The 16,525-nt window shown below is 36.0% G+C and overlaps 1 protein-coding gene across 1 annotated transcript in view; it reads right to left on the reverse strand.

Moving 5' to 3' along the window:
• Positions 1-16,525, reverse strand: part of LOC103509099 — a 56,191-nt gene that overhangs the window by 33,357 nt on the left and 6,309 nt on the right. The window contains exons 5-7 of the mRNA XM_026823520.1: positions 16,306-16,390; positions 6,630-6,769; positions 5,725-5,785 (exon numbers count right to left, since the gene is read on the reverse strand). Coding sequence (XP_026679321.1) covers positions 5,725-5,785; positions 6,630-6,769; positions 16,306-16,390 — 286 coding nt within the window. The remainder of the gene's footprint in view (positions 1-5,724; positions 5,786-6,629; positions 6,770-16,305; positions 16,391-16,525) is intronic.

Raw genomic sequence — 16,525 nt, forward strand, 5'->3', positions numbered from 1 at the left:
ACCAAGAAATGAGAGCCCATTTTGTGAGAGAAGAAAGAACTAATGGTTTTGACCTTCGTCCCCAGTACTATGGGTAAATATAGGACCTATCAATATCAGAACATCACTTTCTTAATCTCAACACTGGTTTTTGGATTGACTTCAGTCCATTTGAACTTTTAGGATCGTGTGTAGCCACCTGAAGACCAAGCTGACTGAAATATTTCAGAAACAACATAAACTTCAAGCTGTCTAAAAAAAAAAAAAAAAAAAAAAAAAAAAAAAAAACAGAAAGCTAGATAAATAATAGAAAGTAAAAAGGATACGTTTGTACGATTATTGCAGAGAGTTGAAACACTTCTAGGCCTTCATAATGCAGTAGAATTAATGTATTACTGGAAGAAAGAGGGAGGGAGGAAGAGGGAGGGAAGAGGAGAAGAATGGCGAGAGAGGGGGAGGAAGAGAGAGGTAGGAAGGAGGGGAAAATTCTCATATCAAAAGTAACATCAAAAGAGACACTTGAGTAGGTAGAGAAAGCAATATAAAAGTGGACCCTTACTTTGCTCGAAACTCGAAATGGTAGAAAAATAATACAGGTATGTATTATGTGCTTAATGTGCTTTCTCGTCCTGATGTAGGTATAAGGTAAACATTTTTTCTCCCTTTTTTTCATACCTACTACCTACAGTCTACAGTACATTACCTACACATGCTTGCCCTTTTAATTATTAGATATTCTCATTATTAATTTGATGTTTAATGAATTTTTCTCTTGAAAAATAAATAATAACAACAATAAATAAATAATTATGACACCTTGATGATCCTGACTCTACCCCTCATCCGTAAAATTGTGTTGTAGCTAACAGCATAAGCACATCAATACATATTTTACATAATGTAGAATAGAACATTGGAACTACACTTGCTCCCTAATGGACACATATTTCACACAATAGATTTCCAAATGTTTAAGTGCTTTTGCCCCAATATGATCCCCATTTCACCTTTCAGAAATTTTCCCATTTTAAGAGGAGGTCCGCAAACTTGGGACGTTGGTTGGGATGTGACGGGATATGGGGATGGTGGTGGGACACATAAAAAAGGTTTTTGATTCATCACAAATTCATCAGAAATAAAAAATGTATATTTTCGTTCAAATCAAAGCTTCAAGCTTCAGTAAACTCGACAATGTTTGGGTCAAAGGGACTTAAAAATCGATCACATATGTCGCAGATTTTCTTCTTTTTTTCTTTTTTTGTCCCACTTTTTCTAAATTTAGAATCAAGTGTGGTACCTACGAATCACAAAGGTACCTAGTGTGGTACCTTTGTGATACGAGTATATCGGACAAAGTGAGCTAGATTTAAATTTGCAGGGATAGAAAAATGGCAAAAGAAAATAACTGGAATATAATAATTGGGGCGAAAGAGTACCTAAGTATCACAGACAAAAATAAACACAACAAAATACGAGTGTTCATCAGAGTCAACAAAGATACGAGAACCAACAAAGAAATGATCCTATCCTAAAAAATCAAAAGAAAGTAAAAAGTAGAAGAAATCTTTAAAATCTCAATAATATATTATGTGGCTAAATATTTTAATACTATGTACGAAAGACAGTGCCCTATACAAGCAAAAACAATGAAAATATAAAAACAAAAATAACATAGCTCAATATAAAAAACTAGGAACAGAGAAGTGGGTGGTATACAAGGAAGGGAAGGAAGTACATATTACATAAACGAAGTCACTTCAGACATTCTCATGCTAAGAGGAAATAAAAACAAAAAGATAAATCAAATGCCATAAAGAGAACACAGAGGGAAAACAAAATAAGCAAACAAGCTTTGAAGAAAAAAAAATGAAATTAACGGGAAAGATAATTAAAAATAATGAGAAAAGTATTCGAAAATGAGGAGAGGAGAACAAAAAATGATTAGGATTTTATGAAAGTAAAGAATTTGGGAGAGAAGAAGAAAAAGAAGAAGAAGAAGAGCAAAAAGAAAGAAAAAGATGAGCTGAAGAAGAAACTCTTAAATTCAACAGAAAGAATGGTAATTCAATCCTCGACGAAGAGAGAGAAGGACAGAGGGAGGGGAGGGGAGGGAGGGAGGGAGGGAGAGATTCAGATGTTTTATGATTAGGAATTGGGAAACAATATCAAAAGATCTCTTGACCCAAAAACCTATCTACCAAAACTCTGTTCAAAACTCATCAGTTTTGATAATAATGATAAGCTATCACTCATCAAGTTATCACTGACAAGAAGTGATATCTGAGCATTCTGTAGGTATTCATTGAAGATGACAAAATATCAATACTCCATATTAAAACAGATTTAAGAAGAAAGATTATCCTCACGCTATGTAAGATTGTGCTTCATTAGGGGCACTCAACATTTTCAATGCTTGGTAGCACCCATTATTTGTTATCGTAAGTACTGAATATTTCTCGACTCATATATCCATGTACGATATAATAATATGTACCTAATATTGTGATCAGGAAGAAAAATGATGTAATATTCCAAGCACACTATAGCACTTCAGTAACACTCGAGAATAGAAAATTGAACAAAAATGCGCTTTTTGGGGGGGAGCGAGAAAGGAAAAAACGAGAAAAGTAATTCGTAAATGTCAAAAAATAAATTAAAAAGTCATGTAAGAATTTTCATTTTTCTTTCACAGCAGTCTCCTTTCACCCCTCTGAATCTTTGGAAATTTTGGACTTTGCTCAAAAGTTGCAGATATCAGAAGGACTACCAACAACAGTAAAAGAGGATAAGAAATTATTGAAGGAAGGTGTGGGAAGAAGAAAAAAGAGCCGGAAGAAAAGGTATAAGAGAAGGGGAGCAGGAAATAAAAGGAAGAAGGAGGCAAAAGATGAAGAGGAAGCAGAAGAGGACAAGAAAGTCACCAAGGGAAGAGGAGAAGGGAGGGGGGAAAGAGAGGAGGAGAGGGGAAGGAGACTCCTGTTCTAATTATATCGGATAGGGAATGAAATTATTTTCATTTTTAACATCATTGATTTCAACTTACTCAGGCGATAACGTTTATATTTTTTTATTGATATTATTTCTCTTTCTTTTTTTATTTACTTACTTTTTTATCCCTCTTTTAGCATTGCTCCTTCAATTCCTCCTGAGTTTTCCATTTTTTTTTTCTTTTTTTTTTATATCCGGAATCAACCTCTCCCAAAATTAAATGTTTCCTCAACGAAATGGAAATTTGAGGAAAGTACCTAAAATAATTTTATCTGTGTACTGCATGGGATAAGGGATCAGCAGGGAAATATTAAGAATGGCAAGGTAGAGGATGTCACGTAGAAGTCTTCAGGACGATATTACAGGATATAAGGATAAGGGTACATTACATTAGAATGGGGATTTTTTCTTGTCAAATTCCAGAGTACCTAGGTATGGACTATGGAGTCCTGTGATTAGGGATTTTAGGACTGTTGAACTTTCTCATTTGTGGTTGACCCCATTAAAATTTGCGGTCAATTTTATAAAGTAGGAATGTTGCGATACCGATACATCCCAAACCGATAGGCTATTTTAGAATGTTTCCATTTACATGAATGTAATCTATCAATACGAAGTCTTCATACGAGTATTTTTATAAAGCACTATTGCACCACACATTTTCTATCAGGATAGGTACCATTGGAAGCTCTGTACAAGTTAAAGTCATGGATTTCTTCGAAACAATTCTCACCAATGACAGACAGCTTTCCGTACGAAAGACAGTGCCCTATACAAGCAAAAACAATGAAAATATAGAAACAAAAATAACATAGCTCAATGTAAAAAACTAGCAACAGAGAAGTGGGTGGTATACAAGGAAGGAAATAGGTACATATTACATAAACGAAGTCACTTCAGACATTCTCATGCTAAGAGGAAATAAAAACAAAAAGATAAATCAAATGCCATCCAGTCATCATGCAAACAAGTTGAGCTAAGTACCACGGAGTACCTAGACGACAATATCACTGAAGTGAACAATATCATACTTGGAAGGAGAAAAAATAAATAAATATGAATTGAAATGAAATATTTATCACAGAAATAAACAACAACATCACAGACGAAAAGTATCATACTTAGAAGAAAAAAATATTACAGAAATTAATAATACTTGTCATAGACATAAACAATAGTTATTTACTCGTATAGGGGTATGTACCTATCTAATAAGGTGCGTCCGTCTCCATACTACAGTTGACTGATAATGACTAATGACATTACCTAGAGACCGTAAAAAGTAAGCTAATCAAAAGGATTTTGGTGAAATGAAGAAAAAATAGAGAAGAAAGTAAAAAGTTCACGTTTTTCAGGCGAAAACGATGTGGGCATTTTTTTACGTTGTTTAACTTAGCTTGATATATGATATCACTGTTTGCTTCTAAATATTCTTATCCAGACAAAAGGGTAGGCACAAAGGAATCTGCCTCTGTATTTAATTTACGAGTATTGATGTTTAAATAGAGGTGTACGAGCGAAAACAGATACAAAAGAGACAGTTATTGCCAACAGAAATTTAAGACTCAAAAGGGACGAAACGTTATGACGAGATAGAAAAAGTCCATTTCCCAATCATCCTTCACCAGTCTGAAAGCCCAGTCAACCGAGAGATGTAGAAGCAACACGCAATCAAAAAGCAACGAACCTAAACAACAGAGCCAATACAAGAGAGGAAAAAAAAGAGTTAAAACACATGGAATGGGTATGGAACTATACCGACTACACAGACACATACGTGCCTATTGAACATACTTCTGATGAAAAGACCAAGAGAAAGCGAGAAAAACTCCACAGGAGAAAGGGAAACAGATGAAAACAAAGAAAGAAATAATACAGATGAAGAGGTGGAGAGAGGAGGAGAGGAAAGTGAGAGAAGAGGGAGGAAAAAAATGAAATTTACAAGTGAGTGATTCCAATCATTAGAAACACATTCAAAATTCAACAACAACGCAACTTTGAACAAACTTTGAAAAAGAGAAAAAGTCCCTATACTAAAAGGGAGGGAGAGAGGGAGGGAGGGAAGGAGAGGGAGGGAGGGAAGGAGAGGGAGAGAGAGCTGGAGGGGAGAAAAAATACTTCGGTGTTGAATCAAAGAAAATTGTATTTCGCTCTGAATGCTGAATGCAATATGGAGTTTTTTTTTTTTTGAAACTTTTCAAATTATTATAGGAAAGAAAAGAAAAAGTTCTCCCATTCGTCAGTTATACCTACCTACTGCTGACTGCTGTTGACATGACGCGTGGTGACTTTTCATTTACTTTGAATAAGTCGATAAGAATATGAGAATCAAACTTCCCGAAGTATTGGATAATGAATAGCAGTGGCAAATGGACATGAACGACCGGAAAACGCTGTGCTAGTGGACACAAAATACCTTGACAAGATAACCCAGAAATGGGATGAAATTACTCAAAAAATGGACGTGAATTGAAGAGCGAAAGAATACAACATTAACGACCATCCGTGCCTTTGGATAATGGAGCTCTTCATAGGTTGATACTTATGCACACTCCATGCGCTGACAGAAATTCTGACCAAATACACTAGATAGGGTACAGCTGTTGACAATGGCGATATGTGTACATGCAAAACTGAATAATGTTCAATTAATCATGCAGAAAATAAAATTGATAAAAAAATAAAATAAATAAAATGCCAGAAACATGCCATTGGAATGCCAACCGTGCCAAAACACAGGATGCCATCCAAACTTACCGGCTGGCAATCTTTCCTCTCCCTCTTTGGCAGCTTGAATGGCAGAGAAAGAAGGCACACAGAGAGGTTAGTTAGAGTTAATAACAAACGTCACCGAAAAACGGGTAATGAAAATATTGCTATTATTGTATGCTGATCATAGGAAATTGGATCTATGCTGGTTAAATGATAGACAGGATTGGTTGAGGGAGGAAGGGAACAAGCGACAATACAGAGCGAGAGATAGGAAAAAGGAATAAGAGTGGGTGAGTACTGGTACCTAATATACCTAGGTACAAAATATAAAATAATAATAATAATAAAGAAGGAAAACTCTATATTTTTTATTTTATTTTATTTATTTTTCCAGGCAAAAAGTTATTCTTCCCTCAGGACTCAGGACCGTAAATACTTTCGTTATGAGACACTAATGCTGACTACAAAGGTTTTCATAAATTGTCACTTGTGTTGTTGCTGCTGTAGGGCTGCCCAGTTTTTTTTTCCTCTTGGAACTTTTAACTCGGCGTATATGAGGAGGAAAATAACTTGTATTCTATCTACGTACGGGGTCTACGTTCTACGTTACTCCAGTCGTAGTCCCAGTATTTCTACAGTTTCTAAGCCCATGGATTCATTTATTTCAAAAATCATCAGCTATAATAAAACAGATTACAACTGATAGGCACACAAGGATTATGAGTAAGTTATAATCCGTATATTATAATCCTTCTGTATCAGTTGTAATCAGTATTGATCTTTTTTTCTCTCTAAAGGCCAAATCCCGAATTTTTTCCCAGGTGAAATCTCAGAAAAATCCAATTTTAGGTACGAAAGAATGTCCAAAACATAAAAAAAAAGCCAAATTGGACATTTCAAGTTTCTTTCCCACTTAGATGAAAACCAGGTAGGTCTCTGACAGAACTTACCCTGAAATCTCCTCCACTGCCATCATCCAGTTCGAGGACATATCCTTCCACATAAGAGGTAGGAGGTGGCTGCCAGGCAATGGTAACTCCATTATTCTCAGCACTGCACTCCTCTGGAATAATACTCGGGGCCTTGGGAGCTGAGGAAACAGAAGAGACGCAAAGGGTTAACGACATGTGAAAATAATCGGGACTAAATATCAGAAACGCTAGGCATTTCATAGAATGACTGGGTATTACATGGAATGCCGGTATTATACAGATTGCCGGTGACATATAAAAAATTAAATCAAATAAAATAATGGAAGTTTGAAGTTAAAGTGTTAAGGAACTGTGGGAACAGAACAAGAGAAGGTGGAGGAGGAAAATCGACACGTTTAACCAACGTCCTATTTGGAAAAAATTTCAAAGATCTGATTTTTTAGTCAATTTTATGTTGCAATAAGAAATTAGGTAAATCGACCCAACACAACATGAAATAAATAACTTCTCTTTTTCATGTTTTTTCCGAGTCAAAATGTTTGCACCGCCTGATCCTGACCTAAATTTTCCAGAAATATAGGACATAATTTAACAGGGAGGGAACTCAAAAAGGCATAAACCTTCATCAAAACACCTACAAGTAACAGCAAACAACTAAAACAAATACAAAGAAGAAAGCATATAGAACAACACAATCCCAGTGAAAATTGTATAAATTGTGGGTCGAAATAAAAAATTCTCCTCCGGCCTTTGTACCTACCGTTTTCACAATGCCAGAAACACATGAAAAATGTATTGTTTTGCCGACATAGCAGTACGGTAGAATAAGACAAAAGAAATTTCCTGAAGAGTTCAGGGGGGAAAGGATGAGGAGTTTAACCAAATAGCATCAAAATCGGACAAACTGTTGGGGGCTATGGCGAATCATATAATTTCTTACACCCATATTTATGAACAAAATGCTGGCTCTTAAGTTCGTGCTAAGCATAGTCTCAAGGCATTTGATTGGTCAATTTTGACACAAAATCGGACAAACTGTTGGGGGCTATGGCGAATCATATAATTTCTTAGAGTCTCCTACATCGGACCCGACTTCTAATAAAGTTTCCTTTGTATTTTTTAACATTTCTGAAATTTTTCTAGATAATTCTAACAACTGTTCGAGAGTTATGGTAAAACAAACTGACAATTGTTAAAAACCCGGACGGTCATCTTTTCCCCCACGGACTCTTCGTTTGGTAAGCTTTCGCCTTTTACCTGGGGTGTGTTTCACATAATAAGTCAAGATAAAAAAACAATAAAACTGTAGAGACTTTGAACGAAGTTTAGGACGCTCGGGTTCCGGTAGGGATTTCATGTTGTAATGTTTACATATCACTCCTACATCGGACCATCGGACCCGACTTCTAATAAAGTTTCCTTTGTATTTTTTAACATTTCTGAAATTTTTCTAGATAATTCTACCAACTGTTCGAGAGTTATGGTAAAACAAACTGAATTCAATATTGTTAAAAACCCGGACGGTCATCTTTTTCCCGACGGACTCTTCGTTTGGTAAGCTTTCGCCTTTTACCTGGGGTGTGTTTCACATAATAAGTCAAGATAAAAAACAATAAAACTGTAGAGACTTTGAACGAAGTTTAGGACGCTCGGGTTCCGGTAGGGATTTCATGTTGTAATGTTTACATATCAAGATTTAAGAATGGCGAAGAATTCTTTTCCTCTTGTTTCTTTTCTTCTCCTCCGTCGTCTTCTCCTCCTTCCTTCTTCTTCTTCATCGTCGTCTTCTCCTTCTTCTGATAGATTACCGAACATCGGCATTCATTCTACCAATGATGATCTTGTTTTCAATTCTTTTCTTCTCCTCCTTCCTCTTCTTCTTCATCGTCGTCTTCTCCTTCTTCTGATAGATTACCGAACATCGGCATTCATTCTACCAATGATGATCTTGTTTTCAATTCAATTCAATCATCTAATGTTGCTGTCGACCAAGAAATGAGAGCCCATTTTGCGAGAGAAGAAAGAACTAATGGTTTTGACCTTCGTCCCCAGTACCCATGGTTCAAATATAGGACCTATCAATATCAGAACATCATTTTCTTAATCTTAACACTGGTTTTTGGATTGACTTCAGTCCATTTGAATTTTTAGGATCGTGTGTAGCCACCTGAAGACCAAGCTGACTGAAATATTTCAGAAACAACATAAACTTCAAGCTGTCTAAAAAAAAAAGAAAAAAAAAAAAAAAAAATTTTTTTCATACCTACTACCTACAGTCTACAGTACAGTACCTACACATGCTTGCCCTTTTAATTATTAGATATTCTCATTATTAATTTGATGTTTAATGAATTTTTCTTGAAAAATAAATAATAACAATAATAAATAAATAATTATGACACCCTGATGATCCTGACTCTACCCCTCATCCGTAAAATTGTGTTCTAGCCTAACAGCATAAGCACATCAATATATATTTTACATAATGTAGAATAGAACATTGGAACTATACTTGCTCCCTAATGGACACATATTTCACACAATAGATTCCCAAAAGTTAAAGTGCTTTTGCCCCAATATGATCCCCATTTCACCTTTCAGAAATTTCCCATTTTAAGAGGAGGTCCGCAAACTTGGGACGTTGGTGGGGATGTGACGGGATATAGGGATGGTGGTGGGACACATAAAAAAGGTTTTTGATTCATCACAAATTCATCAGAAATAAAAAATGTATATTTTCGTTCAAATCAAAGCATATTTTTGACAGAGACTTTTTTTAAGATAACAAATTTTATGCATAAGATATTACAGAATGAATGCCATTCACTTGGGTAGCAATGAATCTTATGAAGCTAAACTAAGTTCCTATTTGAGTGCGTTTCGTTGATCTGCAAATATCGTAAATCGTAAGCCGATCGAAATCTACCTTTAGTCAGTAATCAGAACTGGGAGTTTTGATATCTCCACTACTTTGCCGTTCTCAAATCAAAAGAATCAAGGGCTTTGTCTCCCCTTTTCCTGTGTCACCGTTATTCATTGGTTTTGATGACTAGAAGAAGAGGGGAGGGGAAGGGCTAGATTATGCTAGAGCTAGATAAATGAAAAGATAAGAAAGATCCTGTATTGAAAAAACAGCTAGTTATTAGAAATTTAGTCTCTATGAGGATTTAACTAACGAGCTCATCTTCTATAATATAATATTATTATCTATGTATCGTTACTTTATGAGGGTCTCAAATTTTTTTTAGTCAAGAATGACCCCCCTGCTGGTATGACCATGTCACTTTTGACCCGCATCATGATCTAGGGTTAATCTGTTCATCATCCTTGTAATACTGTAATAGGCTAATATTTGAGAAAGAGGAGATCTATCAACTAAAATACATACATATTCGTAGAGGCTTAACCCATCCTTTAGGCCTGTTTGCCCCTACACCTAAGCCTCGGATCTTATCAGTTTGCGTTTGCGACAATCCTACTTCATAAAAGAGACAGCAACTTTTGAAGGAGTGAACTACAACAGTGAACATGGGCTTTTTGTGTATGAAAATACAAATAGTATGTCAATTGTGTTCGAGAATAGTATTGAAATGAAGGATAATATAGGCTGGGTTCGAACTTTTGACTTTCGCGCGCCTCCCGGCACGCTTGATGTCCTATAGCCCTAGAGTTCTGAACTGCAAAACCTAAAGAAAAGATTCCAATACTTTCTAATTAGTCTCATTACATTGTACAGGTTCCCCGGGACGAAAGTATAGAAACTAAAAGAAAGAAAAAGAATTCAATCGATTAGAAAAGAGAAGAATACAAATGGAAGCAATTGCACTAAGAAGGCAAGATCTAAACACCTAATGAAAAGAAAAGGGGGAAACTCCCCCAAAATCCAAAATTAAGAAAGTTCTAAGCAAGGAAGTGTTGGATTAATTAGGAATTTAGACAAAGAAAGTGTAAAAGAGAACACAGGGAGAAAACAAAATAAGCAAACAAGCTTTGAAGAAAAAAAAAATGAAATTAACGGGAAAGATAATTAAAAATAATGAGAAAAGTATTCGAAAATGAGGAGAGGAGAACAAAAAATGATTAGGATTTCGTGAAAGTAAGAAATTTGGGAGAGAAGAAGAAGAAGAGCAAAAAGAAAGAAAAAAGATGAGCTGAAGAAGAAACTCTCAAATTCAACAGAAAGAATGGTAATTCAATCCTCGACGAAGAGAGAGAAGGACAGAGGGGAGGGAGGGAGAGAGAGAGAGAGAAGGAGGGAGAAAGAGAGAGAAAGAAAGAGAGAGAGAGTCTAATAAGCTCAAGGTGTTTAAAATATTCAGGACAAGATCGAGAAAAACGACACCCTTCAGAAAACAAAGGAAACTAATTTCATTTCGAAGAGGTAAATGTCGAGCCGAATATTACAACCCTTGTCTAGCAAACTTGTCTTATTAGTGGAGATGACGGTATTTTCATTTAACCTATGAGTCCACAACTGCCCTTTAAGAAGGACGCACATTTTTGGCACTCCCTGATGACGTGGGCATTTTTTACATTGTTTAACTTAGCTTGATATCTCTGTTTGCTTCTAAATATTCTTATCCAGACAAAATGGTAGGCACAAAGAAATCTGCCTCTGTATTTAATTTACGAGTATTGATGCTTAAATAGAGGTGTACGAGCGAAAACATATACAAAAGAGACAGTTATTGCCAACAGAAATTTAAGACTCAAAAGGGACGAAACGTTATGACGAGATAGAAAAAGTCCATTTCCCAATCATACTTCACCAGTCTGAAAGCCCAGTCAACCGAGAGATGTAGAAGCAACACGCGATCAAAAAGCAATGAACCTAAACAACAGAGCCAATACAAGAGAGGAAAAAAAGAGTTAAAACACATGGAATGGGTATAGAACTACACCGACTACACAGACACATACGTGCCTATTGAACATACTTCTGATGAAAAGACCAAGAGAAAGCGAGAAAAACTCCACAGGAGAAAGAGAAACAGATGAAAACAAAGAAAGAAATAATACAGAAGAAGAGGTGGAGAGAGGAGAAGGAGAGGAAAGTGAGAGAAGAGGGAAGAAAAAAAATGAAATTTACAAGTGAGTGATTCCAATCATTAGAAACACATTCAAAATTCAACAACAACGCAACTTTGAACAAACTTTGAAAAAGAGAAAAAGTCCCTTTACTAAAAGGGAGGGAGAGAGGGAGGGAGGAGAGGGAGGGAAGGAGAGGGAGAGAGAGCTGGAGGGGAGAAAAAATACTTCGGTGTTGAATCAAAGAAAATTGTATTTCGCTCTGAATGCTGAATGCAATATGGAGTTTTTTTTTCTTTTTTTTTTTGAAACTTTTCAAATTATTATAGGAAAGAAAAGAAAAAGTTCTCCCATTCGTCAGTTATACCTACCTACTGCTGACTGCTGTTGACATGACGCGTGGTGACTTTTGATTTACTTTGAATAAGTCGATAAGAATATGAGAATCAAACTTTCGGAAGTATTGGATAATGGATAGCAGTGGCAAAGGGACATGAACGACCGGAAAACGCTGTGCTAGTGGACGCAAAATACCTTGACAAGATAACCCAGAAATGGGATGAAATTACTCAAAAAATGGACGTGAATTGAAGAGCGAAAGAATACAACATTAACCCTAAATTGATGAGAAAATTTGACATTAATTTCTGTCGGAAAATTTGTGGGGTATCAATTGGAATTGAAAACAGTGCCCGTTCTACAGAGGAAATTTAAGGTGGGATTAGTGTCAGAAAAGCACATCACCAAACAACGGGTTACGATTACTTGCAACGATTCTGTATCAGATAAGTATAGCAGAAGAAATAAGCGGATTTACAAGGTTTCTTAGATCAGAGAGGTGCACGCGTTTTTATAATGGGTGTGTAAAAAGCCTCTGTAGAACAGAGGAAATTTAAGGTGGGATTAGTGTCAGAAAAGCACATCACCAAACAAGGGGTTACGATTACTTGCAACGATTCTGTATAAGATAAGTATAGCAGAAGAAATAAGCGGATTTACAAGGTTTCTTATATCAGAGAGGTGCACGCGTTTTTATAATGGGTGTGTAAAAAGATAAAAGGGAATTTAATTTATAACGAAGATACGGAGGAGTGATCCCGTTTAGAAAACGTACCAACACCCTGTTTGAAAATGAAAAAAACTCTTTATTACTTTCGACTGGCATAACGCTAGAGGAAAACACATATCACCTTTGTAAGCATTTGAATTTTTTAGAGGAGGATTTCGTAATGTAAGAATAGAAATTTCCTCGGTCTCTCAGACAGTCTGATAGACGTAGGTCTCGAGCTTTTTCGGCCACACACTTTCCGACTGTCTGAAAGATCTTGATCTGAGCGGGATTGGCGGGCATTAGTTTACCAGATTTAAATTCAAAATAGCAGCTTTTTTCTTTGTTTAAAAACCTAATATATAGGCATTTGCACAGTAATTTTGGCTTGTACTAAAAGTACTCAAACCACTCTCATATCTGCACCTTTTAATTTGCTCCTGCATATTCCACACATTCATATATTGGATCCTGCACTTGCTCCCTGCATATTTTCATATTCAGGATAGTCACGTGACGACATAATTGATGATTCTCATGAAAAATATAACTGTCCAAATGTATTTTTTTTCGTAAAGATCGTCAAAAATAATAAATAATCCGAAAAGATTGCTTGTTAGTACCTATCACATTCAGGATGGCACAATAAAACCTAATGATCCCTGAACTCAAGCAACTTCAAACTTTCATTCTGGATTTTTTAATAATAATAAATAAGTAGGTATAACATCCCTTTTTTTACCATGCTTTAACTAACTACACCCGGGAGCCTAAAGAATGTGTGTTTACGTACTTTATACCCACAGCTAGGTAAGGTAGGTACTTTGTATTTTTAATAATATCTACCTACCTCGGTACAGAAAAAGCTGCTCATCTGTATGACAGGAAAAAATAAAGTAAGGTCCTATGTTATTTTAAATTGTATTATTAGCTAGAGGCATAAAAAAGTCTTTTGGAAGCTAAAAAACAAAAAAAAAAAAATTATTTTTTTAATTTTATTTTTTAAATTAAAACTGGTTTGTTATTATTATTGTTTTACCTATTTTCCCCGGAACAGGATGTCACTTTTATTAATTCTGGATACCTATGACTGTAATGATTTATTTTCCTGTGACCGTCAAATAATATTTCTGTTCGTTTGAAGATTCGAACCAAGGTCCAAGGACGTGAGAAGTGGATGGCCTATTAGTAGGTCATCTTACATGCGTTGGAATCAAAGGGGTAGGAAACAAGGTTTGGATTTTACGATCTTTTTTTCTGCCATTATAAAACTTTTCTTATTGAAAAGCAGAAAACCATCTAGGGCTTTTTTTTTATCACTCAACAATGTTGTTTTCAGTGTCGAAACTAAACCTGAGGCTCGCCAGTTAGCTTGGAGGGTAGCACATCTATGTACCTTTGTACCTTATAAGCACTAAGTCGAGGGTTCAGTCCCCGCTCGGGGCGGATTTTATCCTAAACAGATAAGGTTCGTTCTAGGCTGGCTTTCTCCTATCCTTTTCTTTTCTATTTGACTAGGGTTCTTAGTTACCCTCCAGTACCCAGGGTACAAATAGAAAATAAGGTAAGCCATTATCTAATTTGAGTGTCTAATATGAATCTAATTAATAATAATCCCTATACTTTTCTTCCATCTCTATTGACCCTTGTGAATCCATACAAGTTATTGAGACGAAAAAGTCATCTACCCAAGTCCAAAGTCTACCACACAAATGTAAAAATAAAATGACATAATGTTGAGCGAGAGAAGAGAAAATCAAAGGCTACTTGCCTACTTAAAAGACTCCTTGCGGAGCAGGAAATGAGAAAAAAGGTCACCCGTTTTTTCTATGTGAGAAATTAAGATATAAGCACTAAGTCGAGGGTTCAGTCCCCGCTCGGGGTGGATTTTATCCTAAACAGATAAGGTTCGTTCTAGGCTGGCTTTCTCCTATCCTGTCTTCCATCTCTATTGACCCTTGTGAATCCATACAAGTTATTGAGACGAAAGAGTCATCTACCCAAGTCCAAAGTCCACCACACAAATGTAAAAATAAAATGACATAATGTTGAGCGAGAGAAGAGAAAATAAAAGGCTACTTGCCTACTTAAAAGACTCCTTGCGGAGCAGGAAATGAGAAAAAAGGTCACCCGTTTTTTCTATGTGAGAAATTAAGATTGGAAGAAAATGAGTGACCTGCCAACGTCCTACAACCACACCACTAGTTCTGAAGATGGTTTCAGTATTACAAAATAGCAATGGTGCTTTTATGGGCACATCAGGTGTTACCACGATGTTTCAACTTTAGATAAAATAGGGGGTGGGGGATAGATAGAACAACGAAAAAATTTCAGAAAGCTTCCAAATAAGTAGGTATAAGTAATTAAATAAGTAGGTATATCTATGTAGGTTTGTAGGTCTAAAAGTAGGTACCTATCAATTATCCTTATCACAAAAACTAAAGCTAGCCGTTCCGAGAATGAACATTATCCGTTCATTATAAAAAAAAGGTTGATAGATATTTAGGATTCTAGCCATCCTACCTATCCTGTATAGGGAAGGAAGTAATATTAATGTGTAACAACAGTATGAAGAGCATAGCACTAGCAAGTAAAATGCAACATATTTCTCAACAGAAAACTTTTTTCTCACTCCTTCACTCCTTTTTTATTTCCAATGGAAAAATGCCAAACAGTTCGGTTTTGGAGGAGTTTTATAATGTTTCTCTTCGGTACTGGTTGAAGGAAGAGACCTAAACAATATTAGATTAAATAAATTCCCATCCTTTCTATTACTATATGTACCTTACCTGATGAGTAGTGGGTAGGTACCTATGAATAATAATATCTATGGTGTTCGATGCAAAACTTTATCACATTTTTTTAGTGGATGTGCCAAAACTCCCATCAAGATATTTCTAGGCATTTTATATCTCAATGAAATATTGGTGGATGTGTCAAAACTCCGATCAAGATATTATTTCTAGGCAATTTATTTGTCAATTATTATCCCATCAGAATAAAATCCGCCCCGGGTGGGAATCGAACCCGCGGCCTAGCGCTTACAAGGCAGACGCACTACCAACTAAGCTAACTATTTTATAATGAAACAGTATCTACACACAGTACCTACATTTAAGTTTTCTTCAAAACGCTTTTCTGTAGGACTCAAAACCATTAGCGTCCCTTTTTTGCACCTCGTTCCTCCATTTGCATATAATTAGAAAGAACTTTACATCCCTTATAAGTGTCTACACACTACAGCATAAAAAAAAATCAAAGATAATGTCCTTTGGAATTCACGAGGGTAATTAGTTAATAATAGGTTTGTTGATCACAAGAAACATACATTTTTTTAGAATATACCTAACTTGTTTGTCCTGCTCGAATGAGACTAAAAAGTCCATTTATCCCCGCAGTCGAAATAAGGTCTCATTTAATTTATGGGTTTAATAACATAACATAAAATTGTTTCTTTAAATTAAATTGATCCCCAGGGCAAGGTGATGCCTAGACCGTTGACAAATGGAGTGTTAAATGTTAACAGTAATACATAAATGTCAACAGTAGACTATTAGTACTTGCCAAGGGAAGTGTTTACTATTGCAGTTTGCTCAGTTCTTCTCACTCTTCACTTACCAGTTATTCTGCCGATTTTGAACCCCTTGTTCTGCACACCTCTGCCCGCGTATCCCGCTACATGGGCACCCAAGCTATAGATTTTCTTACAGAAACGCAACTGATATAAGCTGCTCAGTCATCCTAAAAAGGATCAGGACACCCCAAGGAAGACAAAAATTGTTCTCAAGGGTTGACAGTAGCCAGCCTAGTTAGCTTGGTTGGTAGCGCGTCTGCCTCG

Source organism: Diaphorina citri, unplaced genomic scaffold (assembly GCF_000475195.1).
Source record: "Diaphorina citri unplaced genomic scaffold, Diaci psyllid genome assembly version 1.1 scaffold467, whole genome shotgun sequence".
Lineage (NCBI taxonomy): Eukaryota > Metazoa > Arthropoda > Insecta > Hemiptera > Psyllidae > Diaphorina > Diaphorina citri.